This window comes from Leucoraja erinacea, chromosome 9 (genome assembly GCF_028641065.1).
Source record: "Leucoraja erinacea ecotype New England chromosome 9, Leri_hhj_1, whole genome shotgun sequence".
Classification (NCBI taxonomy): domain Eukaryota; kingdom Metazoa; phylum Chordata; class Chondrichthyes; order Rajiformes; family Rajidae; genus Leucoraja; species Leucoraja erinaceus.
Window position 1 is genome coordinate 19,411,917 of NC_073385.1, and position 19,571 is coordinate 19,431,487.

The 19,571-nt window shown below is 49.4% G+C and overlaps 1 protein-coding gene across 1 annotated transcript in view; it reads right to left on the bottom strand.

The window, feature by feature from the left end:
* Positions 1 to 19,571, bottom strand: part of brf1b (BRF1 RNA polymerase III transcription initiation factor subunit b) — a 315,095-nt gene that overhangs the window by 98,476 nt on the left and 197,048 nt on the right. Inside the window, exons 9-11 of the mRNA XM_055640253.1 lie at positions 16,511 to 16,550; positions 14,851 to 14,943; positions 11,511 to 11,792 (exon numbers count right to left, since the gene is read on the bottom strand). Of these exons, the coding sequence (XP_055496228.1) occupies positions 11,511 to 11,792; positions 14,851 to 14,943; positions 16,511 to 16,550 (415 nt within the window). The remainder of the gene's footprint in view (positions 1 to 11,510; positions 11,793 to 14,850; positions 14,944 to 16,510; positions 16,551 to 19,571) is intronic.

Below are 19,571 nucleotides of genomic sequence, written 5' to 3' on the forward strand. Positions count from 1 at the left end.
GGGAGTGCCTGAACTCCCTTAGCGAGACTGCTCCATCTCCCGAAGCAAGTCTCGCTGGAGCATTTGCTCCACGAGCCACTCCATGCAGCTCAGGCGGCTGCCTCTGCCCCACGCGGGCGGTGAGACGTCCCCGTCCGAGGAATCGGATACCACCGGCCGGTAGGTCTACCGTGCTGATTTACATCCAGCCTGCTGCTCAGGCTGCGCTAGCGGGACTGGGCTCGGCACGGTGTCGGGGATGGCGGACCGCGGGGCTTGCGGTCCTACCGCCTCTTGCCCCCCACTGATGGAACGCTCCTCTGTTGGAGTCGAACGGGGGGCGGACTTCTTGGCTTGTCTTGTTTTGCTCATATTCCTGGTGAGACAAAACAAAACAACTTCTTTTCGGAAAAAACAAACTCAGAATAAACTTACCTGACGGTCCGTCTTTTTTAAGCTGTAGCGGGAGCGCCTGTACTCCCGCTCGTCGCTGTTGCACTGCGTGAACGCTCATGTCGCGCATGCGTGCTGGACGGGTTCTTCACATAGTCACTCACGTGATTCCGAAGTAAAATCTGTAGCCTCCTTTTGCTCTGGTATTTTATTTAATTCACATGTTTAATCAATAATGTTTTATTATTAATGTTTAATATTTTATGTGTCATTCCTAACCGTCAGTGTAGGTCATGTTGTCACTTATGGGCGGAGCACCAAGGCAAATTCCTTGTATGTGAATAGTTGTCCAATAAACTTATTCATTCATTCATTCATATCTTATTTTGTGTAAACCAGTATCTGCAGTTCCTTGTTTTTACTTCTTACATTCAGTATCCCTATTATCTCTCGGCTCAATGCCCATCGATCCTCTGGTGATTCATCCCAGTGTTCATTCTTCCATCTGGTTCCCCGCAACTCTCTGCGTCAAGAGCAGCAAGAACTATGAGAGTTTGATTCTCACACCAGTGACTACCCTTTGGCAAGTACTGCTGATCTTTGACGTTCTCAGTCATCAGTCACACCTCCCAGCACTGACTTAGAATAACCACAGCTTACACAGTGACGTAGATGGAGAAGATTGGCCCAAGGTTATTGTGAGCAGCTTTGGGGCCCCCTTATCTGAGGAAGGTTGTGCCGGGATTGGACAGGGTCCACGGAAGGATTACGAGAATGATCACGGGAGTGAGCGGATTAACGTATGATGAGCGTTTGACGGCACTGGGCCTATACTCGCTGGAGTTTAGAAAGATGAGGGGGAATTTCATTGATACGTACAGAATAGTGTAAGGCCTGGGTAGAGTGCATGTGGAGAGGATGTTTTCACTAGTGGGAGAGTCCAGGACCAGAGGGCTCAGCCTCCGAATAAAAGGACCTACTTTTAGAAAGGAGATGAGGAAGAATTTCTTCAGTCAGAGGGTGGTGAAGCTGTGGAATTCATTGCCACAGACAGCTGTGGAGGCCGTCAGTGTGTATTTCTAAGGGGCAGATTGATATATTTTTTGATAAATACGGGTGTCAGGGGTTATGGGGAGCGGGCGGGAGAATGGGGTTAGGAGGGAAAGATAGATCAGCCATGGCGGAATAGACTCAATGGGCCGAATGGCCTAATTCTATTCCTATCGCTTATGAAGATACATCGCAGATGCATAGATGAGTCTGAGCAACCGAAAAATATGTTGAGGGTGAGGGCAGAAATTATACAGATCTGTATGGATATACAGGGAATATAGGGATATGGATTATGGATTTTAAGAATAAGCCATTTAGAACGGAGACGAGGAAACACTTTTTCTCACAGAGAGTGGTGAGTATGGAATTCTCTGCCTCAGAGGGCAGTGGAGGCCGGTTCTCTGGATACTTTCAAGAGAGCGCTAGATAGGGCTCTTAAAAATAGCAGTCAAGGGATATGGGGGAGAAGGCAGGAACGGGGTACTGATTGGGGATGATCAGCCATGATCACATTGAATGGCGGTGCTGGCTCGAAGGGCCGAATGTCCTACTACTGCACAAAATATCTATCGTCTATTGTCTAAACCATGCTGAACTAGGCTCATATCCTACAGAATGTAGGCGATGGATGAGAAATACTGAGTCCAAACAGGGAGCAGCGAAATAAAGTAATTGACGTTGGTGAGGGCACGGAACCTGATTAAACAGGCCGCAGCAGCTCATTGAAAGTGACCCCTTTTCACAACTGACTGCTTTAGCACAGTGCCGTAATTTCCAGACCCAATTACCTTATATGGGTCAATCTCTACATGCCCGACCTGCAGCTCACATCACACAGCCCACATCATGCCCAATACTCACTTCAATCCCCCTCCTTTGCCAACAGATCCAGCCGCATCAGCAGCAGCAGCTTAGGCCAAAAAAAAAGGTTCAAGCTTTAAATCTAACCCTTCATGACATGGAAACAATGTTTAAGGACCTTCCTACAAGTGTGCAAGGTTTAAGAGACAAGACTGAAATGCTATGACCATTGGCTATGGGTATGGCCAAGTTGAATTGACGGTTCTTTCTGATTTGTCTCAGTTGGTGACGAATGGTAGATAACCTGAGTCTTCTTGGAGATGATGGTAAGTCCAAGTTTCGTGTATGCACTGTTGCCATGGATCGATGGTGTCTCGAAACATCACCTATTCCTTCGCCCCATAGAAGCTACCTCACCTGCTGAGTTTCTCCAGCATTTTTGTCTACCTTCGATTTTTACAGCATCTGCAGTTCCTTCTTAAACATTTTGTATATATATATATATTTGTTCCTTGTTCACATGAGCATGAACCACCTTCTCTACATCCTCTCTTTACTGGAATTAGTTTATCCTTGTCACGTGTACCAAGATGCTGGGGAAAACTGTGATTTGTGTGCAATGCGGGCAAATTATATCGTACATAGAGCACAGGATCACAGAGCTGTGCAGCATGGAAACTTGCCTTTATGCCCACCCTGTCCGTATCTGACCATTCTTAGCTCGGCCCATTCACCAGCATTTGGCCCATATGCTTCCAAATCCTTCCCATCTATATATCTGTCCAAATGTCTTTTGAAAGTCATCATTGTAAACCCAAGACTTTGTCGGTGCCCTTTAGATAGTGACCCTTTGTATACCTCGTGTGTGGTATAGACAATAGACAATAGGTGCAGGAGTAGGCCATTTGGCCCTTCTTATACGTTTCAATGAGATATCCTCTCATCCTTCTAAACTCCAAAGTGTACGAGCCCAGCTGCTCCATTCTCTCAGCATATGACCGTCCCGCCATCCCGGGAATTAACCTTGTAAACCTACGCTGCACTCCCTCAATCAATCAACCTTCATTGTCATCTTGCAAAGCAACAGTTGTACAGTGCAAAATGAGAAGACGTTTCCCAGGGAATACCAGAGCATCGCACATAAAACTTAAACATTTCACACATAAAATAAAAACAATAAAAACAATCAAGTCCCTGATAAAACAGTGCGAATAGTTAAAAAGTGCAGGTAAAAACAGCAACATTAAAATACAGGTAAAAACAGTCATAAAATGTCCAGGGCAGCTGATTTAAGTGGCCAGTGCCAGAGTTATTAAATTGTCAGTGCAAAAGCAGCAGAATCAGGTGGAGTGACTGTTTAGCAGCCTCACAGCCTGTGGAAGGAAACTGTTTAGCAGTCTGGTTGTCCAGGCTTTGATGCTGCGGTATCTCTTGCCTGATGGCAGGAGATATGTAAGTAAGCATACAAGTATACAAAACAAAGAATCTCAGTGTGGCATGTCACATGTGAGAACAATGAATCAGTCGATCATGAGTGCACTGATCCTTTGTCTGAGTACAATTGCCAGTGCAAAGCAGAACGGAAACAGAGTGCAGACACGAGTATGGCAGCTACAGCAAAAGTGTAAATACAAGGTGAAGAGTGGCAGCTCACAAAAATCCTCTTTCACTGTTGTCCTACCCTAAATCCTCTTTCACTGCTGCCTTTTCCCTGAATGCTCTTTATTGATGCCCTTCCCTAAATCCTTGCTTTACTAGTGCCCTTCCTTAAATTCCTCTTTTACTGATTTTATTCCATTGTAAGGACAAGTTGCCAAATGTTTTGAAAAGTGAACAAAATGCTAATTTGGTCAGAGGGGATAACTGGGATAGAAACATAGAAACATAGAAATTAGGTGCAGGAGTAGGCCATTCGGCCCTTCGAGCCTGCACCGCCATTTAATATGATCATGGCTGATCATCCAACTCATAATCCAGTACCTGCCTTCTCTCCATACCCTCTGATCCCCTTGGCCACAAGGGCCAAATCTAACTCCCTCTTAAATATAGCCAATGAACTGGCCTCAACTACCCTCTGTGGCAGAGAGTTCCAGAGATTCACCACTCTCTGTGTGAAAAAAGTTCTCCTCGTCTCGGTTTTAAAGGATTTCCCCCTTTTCCTTAAGCTGTGACCCCTGTCCTGGACTTCCCCAACATCGGGAACAATCTTCCTGCATCTAGCCTGTCCAACCCCTTAAGAATTTTGTAAGTTTCTATAAGATCCCCTCTCAATCTCCTAAATTCTAGAGAGTATAAACCAAGTCTATCCAGTCTTTCTTCATAAGACAGTCCTGACATCCCAGGAATCAGTCTGGTGAACCTTCTCTGCACTCCCTCTATGGCAATAATGTCCTTCCTCAGATTTGGAGACCAAAACTGCACGCAATACTCCAGGTGTGGTCTCACCAAGACCCTATACAACTGCAGTAGAACCTCCCTGCTCCTATACTCAAATCCTCTTGCTATGAAAGCCGACATGCCATTCGCTTTCTTTACTGCCTGCTGCACCTGCATGCCTACCTTCAATGACTGGTGTACCATGACACCCAGGTCTCGCTGCATCTCCCCCTTTCCCAATCGGCTACCGTTTAGATAATAATCTGCTTTCCCGTTTTTGCCACCAAAATGGATAACCTCACATTTATCCACATTAAACTGCATCTGCCAAACATTTGCCCACTTACCCAGCCTATCCAAGTCACCTTGCAGTCTCCTAGCATCCTCCTCACACCTAACACTGCCCCCCAGCTTAGTGTCATCCGCAAACTTGGAGATATTGCCTTCAATTCCCTCATCCAGATCATTAATATATATTGTAAATAGCTGGGGTCCCAGTACTGAGCCTTGCGGTACCCCACTAGTCACTGCCTGCCATTGTGAAAAGGACCCGTTTACTCCTACTCTTTGCTTCCTGTTTGCCAGCCAGTTCTCTATCCACATCAATACTGAACCCCCAATGCCATGTGCTTTAAGTTTGTATATTAATCTCTTATGTGGGACCTTGTCGAAAGCCTTCTGGAAGTCCAGATACACCACATCCACTGGTTCTCCCCTATCCATGCTACTAGTTACATCCTCGAAAAATTCTATAAGATTCGTCAGACATGATTTACCTTTCGTAAATCCATGCTGACTTTGTCCAATGATTTCACCACTTTCCAAATGTGCTGCTATCCCATCTTTAATAACTGACTCTAGCAGTTTCCCCACTACCGATGTTAGGCTAACTGGTCTGTAATTCCCCGTTTTCTCTCTCCCTCCCTTCTTAAAAAGTGGGGTTACATTTGCTACCCGCCAATCCTCTGGAACTACTCCAGAATCTAAAGAGTTTTGAAAGATTATTACTAATGCATCCACTATTTCTGGAGCTACTTCCTTAAGTACTCTGGGATGCAGCCTATCTGGCCCTGGGGATTTATCGGCCTTTAATCCATTCAATTTACCCAACACCACTTCCCGACTAACCTGGATTTCACTCAATTCCTCCAACTCCTTTGACCCGCGGGCCCCTGCTATTTCCGGCAGATCATTTATGTCTTCCTTAGTGAAGACGGAACCAAAGTAGTTATTCAATTGGTCCGCCATATCCTGGTTCCCCATGATCAACTCACCTGTTTCTGACTGCAAGGGACCTACATTTGTTTTAACTAATCTCTTTCTTTTCACATATCTATAAAATCTTTTGCAGTCAGTTTTTATGTTCACTGCCAGTTTTCTTTCATAATCCATTTTTCCTTTCCTAATTAAGCCCTGGTGGTGGGTGTGGGTTGGTGCAGTGAGCAAGCCTGCCACGGTGGTTAGATATTATTCACCATTATTGTTTCTGCAATGCTTCATCTGATTTGCCTCAATCACTCCCATTGCCGACCAATTCCGCAATGTTCCCTGGAACCATGACCAATGGTTAATAGACAATAGACAATAGGTGCAGGAGTAGGCCATTCAGCCTTTCGAGCCAGCACCGCCATTCAATCATTATCATCCTCAATCAGTACCCCGGTCCTGCCTTCTCCCCATATCCCCTGACTCCACTATCTTTAAGAGGCCTATCTAACACTCTCTTGAAAGTATCCAGAGAATCGGCCTCCACCGCCTTCTGAGGCAGAGAATTCCACAGACTCACCACTCTGTGTGGAAAAAAGGTTTCCTCGTCTCCGTTCTAAATGACTTACCCCTTATTCTTAAACTGTGGTCCCTGGTTCTGGACTCCCCCAACATCGGGAGCATGTTTCCTGCCTCTAGCATGTCCAAACCCTTAATAATCTTATATGTTTCAATATGTTCTCATCCTTCCAAACTCCAGCTCCCTCTAAAGTTCCCTAAATCCTGTCTCTACTGGTGCCCTAAATCCCCTTTAGTAGTGCCCTGCCCTAAACCCCATTCACTAGTGCCCTTCCCTAAATCCCCTTCATTAGTGCCCTTCACTACACTCCCTTCATTAGTGCCCTTCACTAAATCTGCTTTAGGAGTGCCCTTCCCTAAATCCCCTTCACGTGCCCATAAACTGCGGAAATAAGGATTTGAAGTCAATCACCAGGAAATTCTCGGGTCTGAAAGCAATGTAGGGACTGTTCTTTGAAGCAGTGGCGAAGATGACTGATTGGGATAGGATAGTGCAAGTTATCCACATGGACTTTAGTCCTTGTCCACACGTAAGGCATTTGACAAGGTCGCTCATGATAGGCTGATCCAGAAGATGAAGGTAGATGGTATCCACAGTGACTTGGAACTGGTTTATCTGGGTGATAGTGGCTGGATGTCAGTGACCAGTGGAGTTCCACGGTGCTGGGACTTCTGCTGTTTGTGACATAGATGAAAATGTAGATGAGTTGGTTTGTTCATTTGCAGGAGAGTTCAGGGAAGAGCCTCAGTAAACAGAGATATTTGGGTAGATATATGGGTTGTTCTCTAAGTTTGCTGACAACATCAGCGTTGTTATAGGTAGACACAAAATGCTGGAGTAACCAGGGCATTGGAGATGTCCTCATTCTTTAGGAGTCGGGGGTTCCCCGCTTTCATTTTAGGATCTCCTCGATATACCCTGCAGCTCCGCTCTTACTTCCCCTCCCCCATTCGTAACAAGGACAAAGTGCCCCTTGTTCTCACCTTCCACCAGCCGTCGCTTATAGCATATAATCCTCCAACATTTTCACCACCACCAACGGGATCCCGCTACTGGCTATATCTTCCCATCTCCACCCCTTTCTGCTTTCTGCAGAGACCATTCCCTCCGAAACTCCCTGGTCAACTCGTCCCTTCCCGCCCAAACCACCCCCTCCCCAGGTACTTTCCCCTGCAACCACAGGAGATGCAACACCTGTTACCTCCCCCCTCGACTCCATCCTAGGACAAACAGTCTTTCCAGATGAGGCAGAGGTTCACTTGCATCTCCTCCAACCTCATCTACTGTATCCGCAGTTCCAGGTGTCAACTTCACTACATCGGTGAGACCAAGCGCAGGCTCGGCGATCGTTTCACTGAACACCTCCGCTCAGTCCGTCTTAACCTACCTGACCTCCCAGTGGCTCAGAGCTTTAACTCCCACTCCCATTCCCAATTGACCTTTCTGTCCTGGGCCTTCTCCATTGTCAGAGTGAGGCCCAGCGCAAATTGGAAGAACAGCGTCTCATATTTCTCTTGGGAAGTTTACACCCCAGCGGTATGAACATTGACTTCCCTAACTTCAGATAGCCCTTGCTTTCTCTCTCCATTCAACCCCCTTCCTAGTTCTCCCACCAGTCTTACTGCCTCTGACTACATTCTATCTTTGTCCCGCCCCCTCCCCTGACATCAGTCTGGAGAAGGGTCCCGACTCGAAATGTCGCCCATTCCTTCTCCCAGAGATGCTGCCTCACCCGCTAGGTTACTCCAGTATTTTGTGTGTACCTTGTGTGTACACATGTGGTTAAAGTGCACATTGTCAGATTTTAATAAAAGTCATTTTTAGACATTTTGGTTTCACCATGTAGAAATCACAGCTATGTTAATCACAGCAATGTTTATATACTGTCCCCGTCAGTGGCAATGAATTCCACCGACCTAAAGACTGCAGCGACAGAAACGCACAGAGCAAAGGTGGCAGGGAAGGCAAGGGAAGAACAACGTCCCCTGCAGGAACCCACAACAAAGGATTGGGATGTCTAGTTTAGTTTTAGTTTAGATTAGAGATACATCGCGGAAACAGGCCCTTCGACCCTCCAAATCCGTGCTGACCAGCGATCATTCCGTAAATTAGCACCATCCTACACATGAGGGAATTCCAAGATCTAATCAATTTTACAATTTTACTAAAAAACAATTAACTGACAAACCCACACGTCTTTGGAATCAATAGACAATAGGTGCAGGAGTAGGCCATTCGGCCCTTTGAGCCAGCACAGCCATTCAATGTGATCATGGCTGATCATCCCCAATCAGTACCCCGTTCCTGCCTTCTCCCCATATCCACTGACTCCGTTATCTTTAAGAGCCCTATCTAGCTCTCTCTTGAAAGTATCGAGAGAACCGGCCTCCGCCGCCCTCTGAGGCAGAGAATTCCACAGACTCACCACTCTCTGTGTGAAAAAGTGTTTCCTCATCTCCGTTCTGAATGGCTTACCCCTTACGGGAAGAAACTGGAACACCTGAAGAAAACCCACGCAGACAGCGCGCCCGTCGTCAAGATGGAACCGGGGTCTCTGGCGCTGTGAGGCAGCAACTCTAAAGGGACTGTCCCACTTTTGCATCATTTGCACGTCACTGCCTACGTCACCACGCACTGTGCGCGGCATGTCGCGCGCGTCGTGACGCGTAAATGATGACGCGTAAATTACACGCAAATGACGCCCAAGTGGGACAGGCCCTTAACACCACGCCACCGTGCCGTCCACTTGAGCTTTGCAGCTGCATCTCACTGAGTGTCCCCTACACCGCTCACAGCTCGTGAGTTCCATTCAGCGGCTCTGCACTCCCGCAGAACCTTGTCAGCCAAGCCCGACGAGAAACACTCACACCCAGGAGGAAATCCCACTTGGACACACACACACACACACACGAGATGAGAGAGCAGAAATGAAAAGGGCTTTGAAGTGCAAGTTTGGAAGCGAGGATATTTTCTGTCTTTAACTTATGTTCAATTATTCATCACACATTGGTTGAGCACTTTAAAAAAAAGATCACCTTGCATTTCTTTTATGTTCTTTTAAAAATGACAGATTAGATAGCTGTATTTTTGAAGTATATTGTAACACGCAAAAAACATGACAGGCAACTCACACATGGTACACTGAAGACAGCAACGGGATTTTTTTTTAATTGATTCATTTTTCAAGATGGATGTACCACGCCAGGGCCAGCATCTGTTGCCGCAGTCCTTCTGCTGAGGCTGTTGCGTTCTTCACTTTACTTTACTTGAGAGATACAGTGCGGAAACAGGCCCTTCAGCCCCACCGAGTCCGCGCCGACACACTAATGTTCCCAAAGACAATTAACCTACAAAGCTGCACATCTTGCCGCCTGCCACTGTTGCGGGCAGGAAGAGTCTGTGTACCACGTGTATATGGAGTGCGTGAGGCTGCAGCCACTGTTTGAATAGCTAAAGGGCTGCTCCTTGCCTTCTGTCTGCACTTCTCACCCACCATCCTCATCTTTGGACACCCTGTGCATGGGGGGAGAGGGTAGAGGGCTGAAGTCCTGGTTGGGTTGCTCCTGGGCCTGGCCAAACTGGCCATCCGCGAGTCAAGGTGCCAGGCTGTGGAGGGCTGTACCCGAGCCAGCTGCCTGCCCCTTTTCCGGGGATACGTCCGTACCCAGGTGGGGTTAGAAAGGGACTACGCCCTGTCCACGGGCACCCTGAGGGAGTGCCGGGACCGCTGGGCTCCGCAGGGTGTTGAATGCATCCTTGACAAGGAGTGTAAGATAGCTGTTTATTAAGGATATTTGTTTGTATTGTATTATGGTGGTGGGTTCTGGCTTGTTTTATTGTAGTGTAATATTATTTTTTAATAATTGAATTAATTTTTTGAATTAAAAAAAACCCCCAAAATCTGCACGCCTTAACATGTGGGCGGAAACCCGGAACACCTGGAGAAAACCCACACAGGTCACGGGGAGAACGCACGCACGCACAAACTCCGTACAGACAGCCCCCGTAGTCAGGGTCTGCGTCTCTGGTGAAGCAGCAACTCCACCGCTGTGCCACCGTAAATTCCCTTAAAGTTCTCGTCAAAGAAGGTGCTGCTGGTGGTAGTGGTGGTGGCCGATACAGACATTGTGGGCCGAAGGGCCTGTTCCTGTGGCTCCCATGTCATTTTAGAGGTGAAAGCACAGCTGCCGATGGCCGACGGACAAAATATATCACGAAGAAGCAGAATTTGAAGATCTAAACAACAGCTCAACTCTCAGCTTGCGCATTGGAAGTTAGAACATAGAACAGTACAGCATAGGGACAGGCCCTTCGGCCCATAATGTCTGTGCTGAACACGATGCCGAGACCAGATCTTATCTGCCTTCACATGATCCATACCCCTCTATTCTCTGCATTTCCATGTGCCTATCCAAAAGTTTCTGAAACACCACTATCATATCTGCCTCCACCACCACCGCCAGTAGCGTGTTCCAGGCACCACCACCCTCAGGATAAAAAACTTGCCTCGCACGTCTCATTTATATTTTGCCCCTCTCACCTAACAGCTATGCCCACTAGTATTTGATATTTCCACCCTTGGGAAAAGACTGTCTTCCTTATCTATGTCTCTCCTACCTTTATACACTGCTATCAGGTCTCCCCGCAACCTCCGGCCTTGCAGAGAAAACTATTTATGAGACAATAAGTCATAGGATTGGGTCATTCGGCCCATCGAGTCTACTGCTCCATTCGATCGTGGCTGATCCATCTGCTCAACCTTTGATGCAGTGCAGAGATCTCCTATCACAGCTCAGACACGTTAGAAACATATTCACAACAAGACTGTGGCAGGCTGTTGGTATTAACTTGTTCCATCATCACACGCGCACACACACACACACGTGCACACGCACAGACCTACACGTGCACACACACACTTATGCACTCACCTACACACACGCGTGCACACACATTCATGCATACACACACATGCACACACAGGTGCAGGCACGCGCATACATGCACGCCCGCATGCACGCACACATGTACGCACACGCGCACACTCACACACGCATGCACACTCCCCTGCCGGCAGTGAGCTGTTACTGAGTGAAACGTGGGCGATGCTGCTAACACCTACCTGCCTCGGCCTCCTCAGCGGCGATACACTCCTCGATGGATTCCTTCAGGCCCAGGCTGGCCGCTGTGGGGAGCGGGCCCAACAGACACGCTAGGTTGGGGGGCTTGGGCGGTGGTTCCAGCTCCTTCTTCTTCTCTGCGCTATCCTTGTCCTGTGGTGGGTCTCCATTAAGGAGATTGTCGTAGAGGTCCTTGTTGAGATGGTCGGCGACCGCTGCCAGCTCCTCATCCTCCCCATCGTCCTCTCCTAAAGAGGCCACCGAGACTCCGTCATCCTGGCCATCTGCAAAAATAACCCCAGCACAGTTACAGGTAAGGCTACACCACTGACAACGTCAATGCAAACCAGTCCGAACAACAGTCTGTTCACAGATCTATTTGCACTTTTTTTTCCGATTAGATGGGAACATAAAAAGAAACACAAAGTGCTGGAGTAACTCAGCAGGTCAGGCAGCCTCTCAGGAGAACATGGATAGACAATATGTGCAGAAGTAGGCCATTCGGCCCTTTGAGCCAGCACCGCCATTCAATGTGATCATGGCTGATCATCCCCAATCAGTACCCCGTTCCTGCCTTCTTCCCATATCCCTTGACTCTGCTATCTTTAAGAGCCCTACCTAGCTCTCTCTTGAAAGTAGTTCTAAATGACTTACCCCTTATTCTTAAAATGTGGCTCCTGGTTCTGGACTCCCCCAACATTGGGAACATGTTTCCTGCCTCTAGCATGTCCAAACCCTTAATAATCTTATGTTTCAATAAGATCCCCTCTCATCCTTCTAAATTCCAGAGTATACAAGCCCAGCCGCTCCATTCTATCAACAGATGGCAGCCCAATCATCCCGGGAATTAACCTGGTGAACCTACACCGCACTCCCTCAATAGCAAGAATGTCCTTCCTCAAATATGGTGACCAAAACTGCACACAATACTCTAGGTGTGGTCTCACTATGGCCTTTTGTGTATTACACAGCAACTGCAGTTCCTTATTTCTACAGACTGAGACTGCTTTATCTTCAGCAGAGAACTGTCGGGTGGACATTTTTACATCTCAACCCTCGGCTGTATATAAAATTAGGAGAGGCATAGATTGGGTCGACAGTCAGAACCTTTCCCCAGGGTTTTCCTTGTTATACCAGCATCTGAAGCTCCTTGTTTCTACAGGCAAAGAGTAAACGCTGCTGACTGTGGGAGCCTGTGACAAGGCAGGTACTGAAAAGCGACGCACAAAACATACAGCTCTGTGGATTCAGCGTGTCCATGGGGAACACGCATGCTGGTACAGCAGGCAGTGAAGAAAGCGAATGGCATGTTGGCCTTTATAACAAGAGGAATCGAATATAGGAGCAAAGAGGTCCTTCTGCAGTTGTACAGAGCCCTAGTGAGACCACACCTGGAGTATTGTGTGCAGTTTTGGTCCCCTAATTTGAGGAAGGACATTCTTGCTATTGAGGGAGTGCAGCGTAGGTTTACAAGGTTAATGAGCAGCTGGGCTTGTACACTCTGGAGTTTAGAAGGATGAGAGGATATCTCATTGAAACATATAAAATTGTTAAGGGTTTGGACACACTAGAGGCAGGAAACATGTTCCCGATGTTGGGAGAGTCCAGAACCAGGGGCCACAGTTTAAGTATAAGGAGTAAGCCATTTAGAACGGAGACGAGGAAACACTTTTTCTTACAGAGAGTGGTGAGTGTGGAATTCTCTGCCTCAGAGGGCGGTGGAGGCAGGTTCTCTGGATGCTTTCAAGAGAGAGCTAGATAGCGCTCTTAAAAATAGCGGAGTCACGGGATATGGGGAGAAGGCAGGAACGGGGTACTGATTGGGGATGATCAGCCATGATCACATTGAATGGCGGTGCTGGCTCGAAGGGCCGAATGGCCTACTCCTGCACCTATTGTCTATTGTATTCCTTTCATGGAGTGAGGCTGTTTCATTGACAATTCCAAGCAGGGAATCAGAACAGAATGGTAAACCGGAGACACTGCAGAAGCTGGAATCTGGGGCAAAGCACAAAGTGCCGGAGGAACAGTGCGTCAGGCAGCATCTGTGGAGGAAATGGGCAGGCGACGTTTCAGTTCAGCACTCCTCCTTTGTTCAAATTGTTACTGCAGATTTCCAGGGTTTTGGTTGCCAGAGGTATAAGGGAAATAAATCAAGGGGTCAGAAGGGGAGATATGTAGAGGGAGTGTGGGAGAGTTGAACACAGGTTATGGACTGAGGAGAAATAAGAAACTGCAGATAGACACAAGATGCTGGAGTAACTCAGCGGGTCAGGCAGCATCTCTGGAGGGAAGGAATGGGTGATGTTTCGTTTCAGTCTGAAGAAGGGTCTCGACCCGAAAAGTCACCCATTCCTTCTCTCTAGAGATGCTGCCTGTCCCACTGAGTTACTCCAGCATTTTGTGTCCATCTTCGATTTAAACCAGCGTCTGCAGTTCCTTTCCTACACATAAGGAACTGCATATGCAGGTTTATATATTTTTTAAATACAAATTGCTGGAGTAACTCAGCAGGTCAGGCAACATGGAGGCGACGACTGGAGGGCCTGCAGCAGCCTGGGGCTTGCCTGGATCGGACCCCGCTCCAGGAGACCCAGTGCACGGACCCAACTAGACTTTGCAAATAGCGATCAAATCGGGCGACTGTTGAATGTTGTCTCAGTGGACTATCTCTATGCTCCTTGTACAAATCAGGAATTGTTCCTATGTATGGTGATACTGTACTGAGTTAGGGTTAGGGTCAGTATAGCTTACTTAGAAACATAGAAAATAGGTGCAGGAGGAGGCCATTCGACACTTCGAGCCAGCACCGCCATTCATTGTGATCATGGTTGATCGTCCCCTATCAATAACCCGTGCCTGCCTTCTCCCCATTCCCTCCCATAAACTCTCTCTTAAATCTCTCTTATCCAGTGATTTGGCCACCACTGCCCTCTGTGGCAGGGAATTCCATAAATTCACAACTCTCTGGGTGAACACGTTTTTTCTGACCTCAGTCTTAAATGACCTCCCCTTTATTCTAAGACTGTTGCCCCTGGTTCTGCCCAACATTGGGAACATTTTTCCTGCATCTAGCTTGTCCAGTCCTTTTATAATTTTATATGTTCCTATAAGAGCCCACTCATCCTTCTAAACTCCAGTGAATACAAGCCTAGTCTTTTCAATCTTCCCTGTACTTTACTGAACTGAATGCAAAAAAAGAATCGCACTGTACATATGTCCATGTGATAATAAAAGAAGCACTGATCATTGGCAGTGACGACGTTCTTGTAGCTATCATTAACATCGAGTTATACACTGCGCTCTGGTGCCCCAGTGATGGACACACTGTGGTGTACACACCTCCCTTAGCATACGTCGCGTACACTCCCCGGTATCGTGGACGCATGATTTCCAGTTCTGTCTCAATCTCATCCTGGTAGCTGTTTATTTCACCTGCAAAACGACAAAAATCACGTTATAACCCAGTGGTATCGGTCATTGTCACGTGAGCTGAGACCAGGCCCGTGCCGTCAGGGTAGGCATGGTCGGCACTGCTTACCCTGACTAAAACTATAAAGCAGTAATTATTAAATATAAATAGTAAAGGCACAGGAGAATTCTGCCTGCCCGAGAGATTGATCTTAGTTAGGCATAATTCTCCGTGCCTTTCATCCGCAGTGCTTGTAATACGCGAAAGTACGTGCAGCTCACGTGCCGTCGGCGCCGCTTCAACCTTTCAATGACAAGGGGAGCTGAAGGCAGTTGAAATTCTGCCTTTGCACCGTGGACTGTGTACTGCGCATGCGCAGCACAAGTTTCTTGGCGGGTTTTTCAAACATGGATTACCATTATCTTAAGAGTATCTTGAGAAACAGAATAATGGAGTTTGTGTATAAATAATGTGGTAAGTAGATTTATTTGAGCTATATGTTTTTAAATACCGTATTTCCAGGCAATGAAGACGCTATTTTTTACCCAAAAATAAGGCGTCTTGGAGGCTGGTTGTTAGCCAAGAAAGATAGACTTACTTGGCTATCCCACAGTGCGGCAACATCAAGAACAATGTTGTTGTACTGAGGGATAGCCAAGTCTATCCCTCATTGCCTGCAGCTGATGGGAAGCATCTACAAAGTGGGAAGCGTCTGTAAAAGGACAGTGCCGCTGGGGGGGGAAGAGTTCCTTTCACAGCGTGTGGGGAGTCTGGCCAGGGGTAAAGTTGCGGGGAGGGCAGGAGTGTTGAGAAGGAGGGGGGTGGGGTGCGTCTTTGACGCAGGTAGGTCTTCATTGCCGGGAAATACGGTACTTTATTAAGAGATATGGCTTTTGAAGACTTTATCAAAGTCGACTGTCAGCTTACAGAGAGGAGAACAATCTGCACACGTGCGGTTTAAGATTTTTAAAAAGCCGACTGACTGTCTACCCGGAGTAATTATGCACGGCACGTGCCTGTTCTATGAATACAATCACATCATTCACAATTAGTGCAAAGAGATACTGCCTCACCCGCTGAGTTTCTCCAACATTTTACAATAGACAATAGACAATAGGTGCAGGAGTAGGCCATTTGGCCCTTCGAGCCAGCACCGCCATTCAATGTGATAATGGCTGATCATCCCCAATCAGTACCCCGTTCCTGCCATCTCCCGATATCACCTGACTCTTTATCTAGCTCTCTCTTGAAAGTGTCCAGAGAACCGGCCTCCACCGCCCTCAGAGGCAGAGAATTCCACAGACTCACCACTCTCTGTGAGAAATAGTGTTTCCTCGTCTCCATTCTAAATGGCTTACCCCATATTCTTAAACCATGGCCCCTGGTTCTGGACTCCCCCTACATCGGGAACATGTTTCCTGCCTCTAGCTTGTCCAAACTTTTAACAATCGTATATGTTTCAATGAGATATCCTCTCATCCTTCTAAAGGACTGTGCCGCTGAGAGGCGGAGAAGACCAGAGAGAGAGAATGTGTGAGATCAAAAGAGTGAGAAAAAGAGAAAGTAGATGAACAAGAAGTTCATGGTTACCTTCAATATCTTCCAGTTTTTTGGATAGTTCTTGTTCCAACTGAAATGATAATAACAAATACATTTAAAAAATAGTTATCAGGTGCTTTTGCAAATGATTTACAATCAACATACAATGCAGTACTGAGGGTCCCGTACATAACAATATCGATGATCGCAGCTTGAAACCCATTTATAATGGTAAAGGGGTTAAGAATTGGAGGGCCCAATTTTCAAAGAAGCAGGTAAATAAAGGGTAAGTTTGTAGTGCGTGGGTCTCAGAATGAGGCAAGTAGTCCGCAGTTTGAGAAGCACTATACTTTATTTCCTCCCGGTTCAGGGGAAGACGAAACCAGGGGAAGATGGCACCCAAACCCTGCCTTTTATACCCTCCGGCTAAGGACCGCCTCCGGACTGCACCACTCCTGTGCCGAGGGGTTCGGCAGTATAATGGGACGACCCTTAGGAGCCGCCACAGGACCCCCCCCCAGAACCAGAGGCACAAAACGCACCGGCGGGCGCACGACCCGGCCGGCCCGCGTGCGGAAGTCAGCAGATCCCGGGGCTTGCGGGGGCGTAGGTGGAGGGACAGGTCGAGGGGCCGGCGGGAGGACAGGTGGAGTGACAGGTGGAGGGAGTCGTGAGGGGGGACGCCCTCGGGGCCGAGGTTGAGCAACCAGCACCGGCTGGTCAATGTCCAGGTGCGCCGGCTTCAAACGGTCAATCGACACGGCCTCCGGCCGGCCCCCCATGTCCAGGACAAAAGTCGACTGCCCGTGTTCCAGCACCCGGAACGGGCCCTCGTACGGCCTCTGAAGTGGCGTCCGGTGGGCATCACGGCGCAGGAAGACGTATGGGCAGTCCGTGAGGGCCATTGGCACGTGTGGGCGAAATGTCCCATGGCGGGATGTCGGGACGGGTGCGAGCCTGCCAACTCGCTCGCGAAGGCGTTGAAGGGCGGAGGAGGGCGTTTCCTGATGCTCCGGCGCCGACGGCACGAACTCCCCGGGCACTGTGAGTGTTGACCCGTACACCAGCTCCGCCGATGATGAGGCCAAGTCCTCTTTGGGAGCGGTCCGGATGCCCAGCATGACCCACGGCAACTCGTCCATCCAGTCCGGGCCGGTGAGCCGTGCCTTCAATGCCGCCTTCAGCTGCCGGTGGAACCTCTCCACCAGACCGTTAGCCTGCGGGTGGTAAGCCGTGGTGTGGTGCAGCTGCACCCCCAGCAAGCGAGCCATGGCTGACCACAGCTCGGAGGTGAACTGTGGCCCCCGGTCGGAGGAGATGTGCGCCGGCACCCCGAAGCGAGCAATCCAGTGCGCGGACAACGCACGAGCACACGTAGCCGATGAGGTGTCAGCCAACGGAATGGCCTCCGGCCACCGCGTGAAGCGGTCCACCATGGTCAAAAGGTGGGTGATGCCCCGGGACGGTGGAAGGGGCCCCACAATGTCCACGTGGAGATGGTCGAACCGCCGGTGAGGTAGACCGAACTCCTGGAGAGGTGCGCGGACATGGCGCTGGATCTTTGCTGTCTGGCACGGGATGCAGGTGCGAGCCCAATGGGCAACTTGCTTGCGCAGACCGTGCCACATGAAGCGAGCTGCCACCAGTGCCGTTGTCGCCCGGATTGATGGGTGAGCCAGTCCGTGGATGACCTCGAACACTCTCCGGCGCCAGGTGGCAGGGACGATGGGGCGCGGCTGACCGGACGACACATCGCACAGGATTGACATACCCCCAGGACCGAGAGGGACATCCTCAAGACGGAGCACGGAGATGGCAGTCCGGTAGGTGGGCACCTCGTCGTCCGTGAGCTGTGCCGCCGCCAGAGCAGAATAGTCCATTCCGGGCGCCACCTCGAACACGGCATTTATAGCAGGGCGGGACAATGCGTCGGCCACCCGGTTCTCTTTCCCCTTGACGTAGCGGATGGCTGTGGTGTACTCGGAGATGTAAGCCAACTGCCGCTGCTGACGTGCGGACCAGGGATCGGAAAGCTTCTGCAGGGCGAAAGTGAGCGGCTTATGGTCGGTGTAGGCAGTGAACGGGCGGCCCTCCAGGAAGTAACGAAAATGGCGCACAGCCAGGTACAGAGCCAGGAGCTCACGATCGAACGCACTGTACTTGGTCTGCGCGCGGTTGAGGTGCCGACTGAAGAAGGCCAGAGGCCGCCAAACTCCGCCCGTCAGCTGCTCCAGCACAGCACCAACTGCCGACTCCGAGGCATCCACAGTGAGAGCAGTCGGGGCATCTTCCCGCGGGTGCACCAGCAGCACGGCCCGAGCAAGGGCCTCCTTCGCGCCGTCGAAAGCTGCCTCCGCCTCGTGGGTCCACTCAACGCTCTTCTGCTGCCCACCCGCCAGAAGTTGATACAGGGGCCGCATGATGTGGGCCGCGGATGGCACGAAACGATGGTAGAATGCCACCATGCCGACAAATTCCTGCAGGCCGCGCACCGTGCGTGGGCGGGGAAACCGACGGACTGCGTCAACCCTGTCAGGTAGGGGAACTGCGCCTAGCGCAGTCACGCGGTGGCCGAGAAAGTCAATTTCGTTGACCCCAAAACGGCACTTGTCCAGGTTGATGGCCAAACCATGCTCGCTGAGCCGCTGACAGAGCTGTCGAAGGTGAGCGCAGTGTTCCTGCTGCGAGCGGCTGGCCACCAGGATGTCGTCCAGGTACACGAACACGAATTCGAGGTCCCGACAAACCCCGTCCATGAGGCGCTGAAAGGCCTGTGCAGCGTTCTTGAGGCCGAACGGCATCCGAGTAAACTCGTAAAGCCCGAATGGCGTGATGATAGCCGTCTTGGGTACGTCATCCGGGTGAACCGGGATCTGGTTATAACCCCGCACCAGATCCACTTTAGAAAAAAATGTGGCCCCAGCCAAATGGGCCGTGAAGTCCTGGATGTGGGGTACGGGGTATCGATCCGCTGTTGTTGCAGCGTTCAGCCGTCGGTAATCCCCACAAGGTCGCCAGCCCCCGCTTGACTTAGGGACCATGTGGAGTGGGGACGCCCAAGGGCTGCTCGAAGGGCGGACGATCCCCAAGGCCTCCATCGTGCGGAATTCCC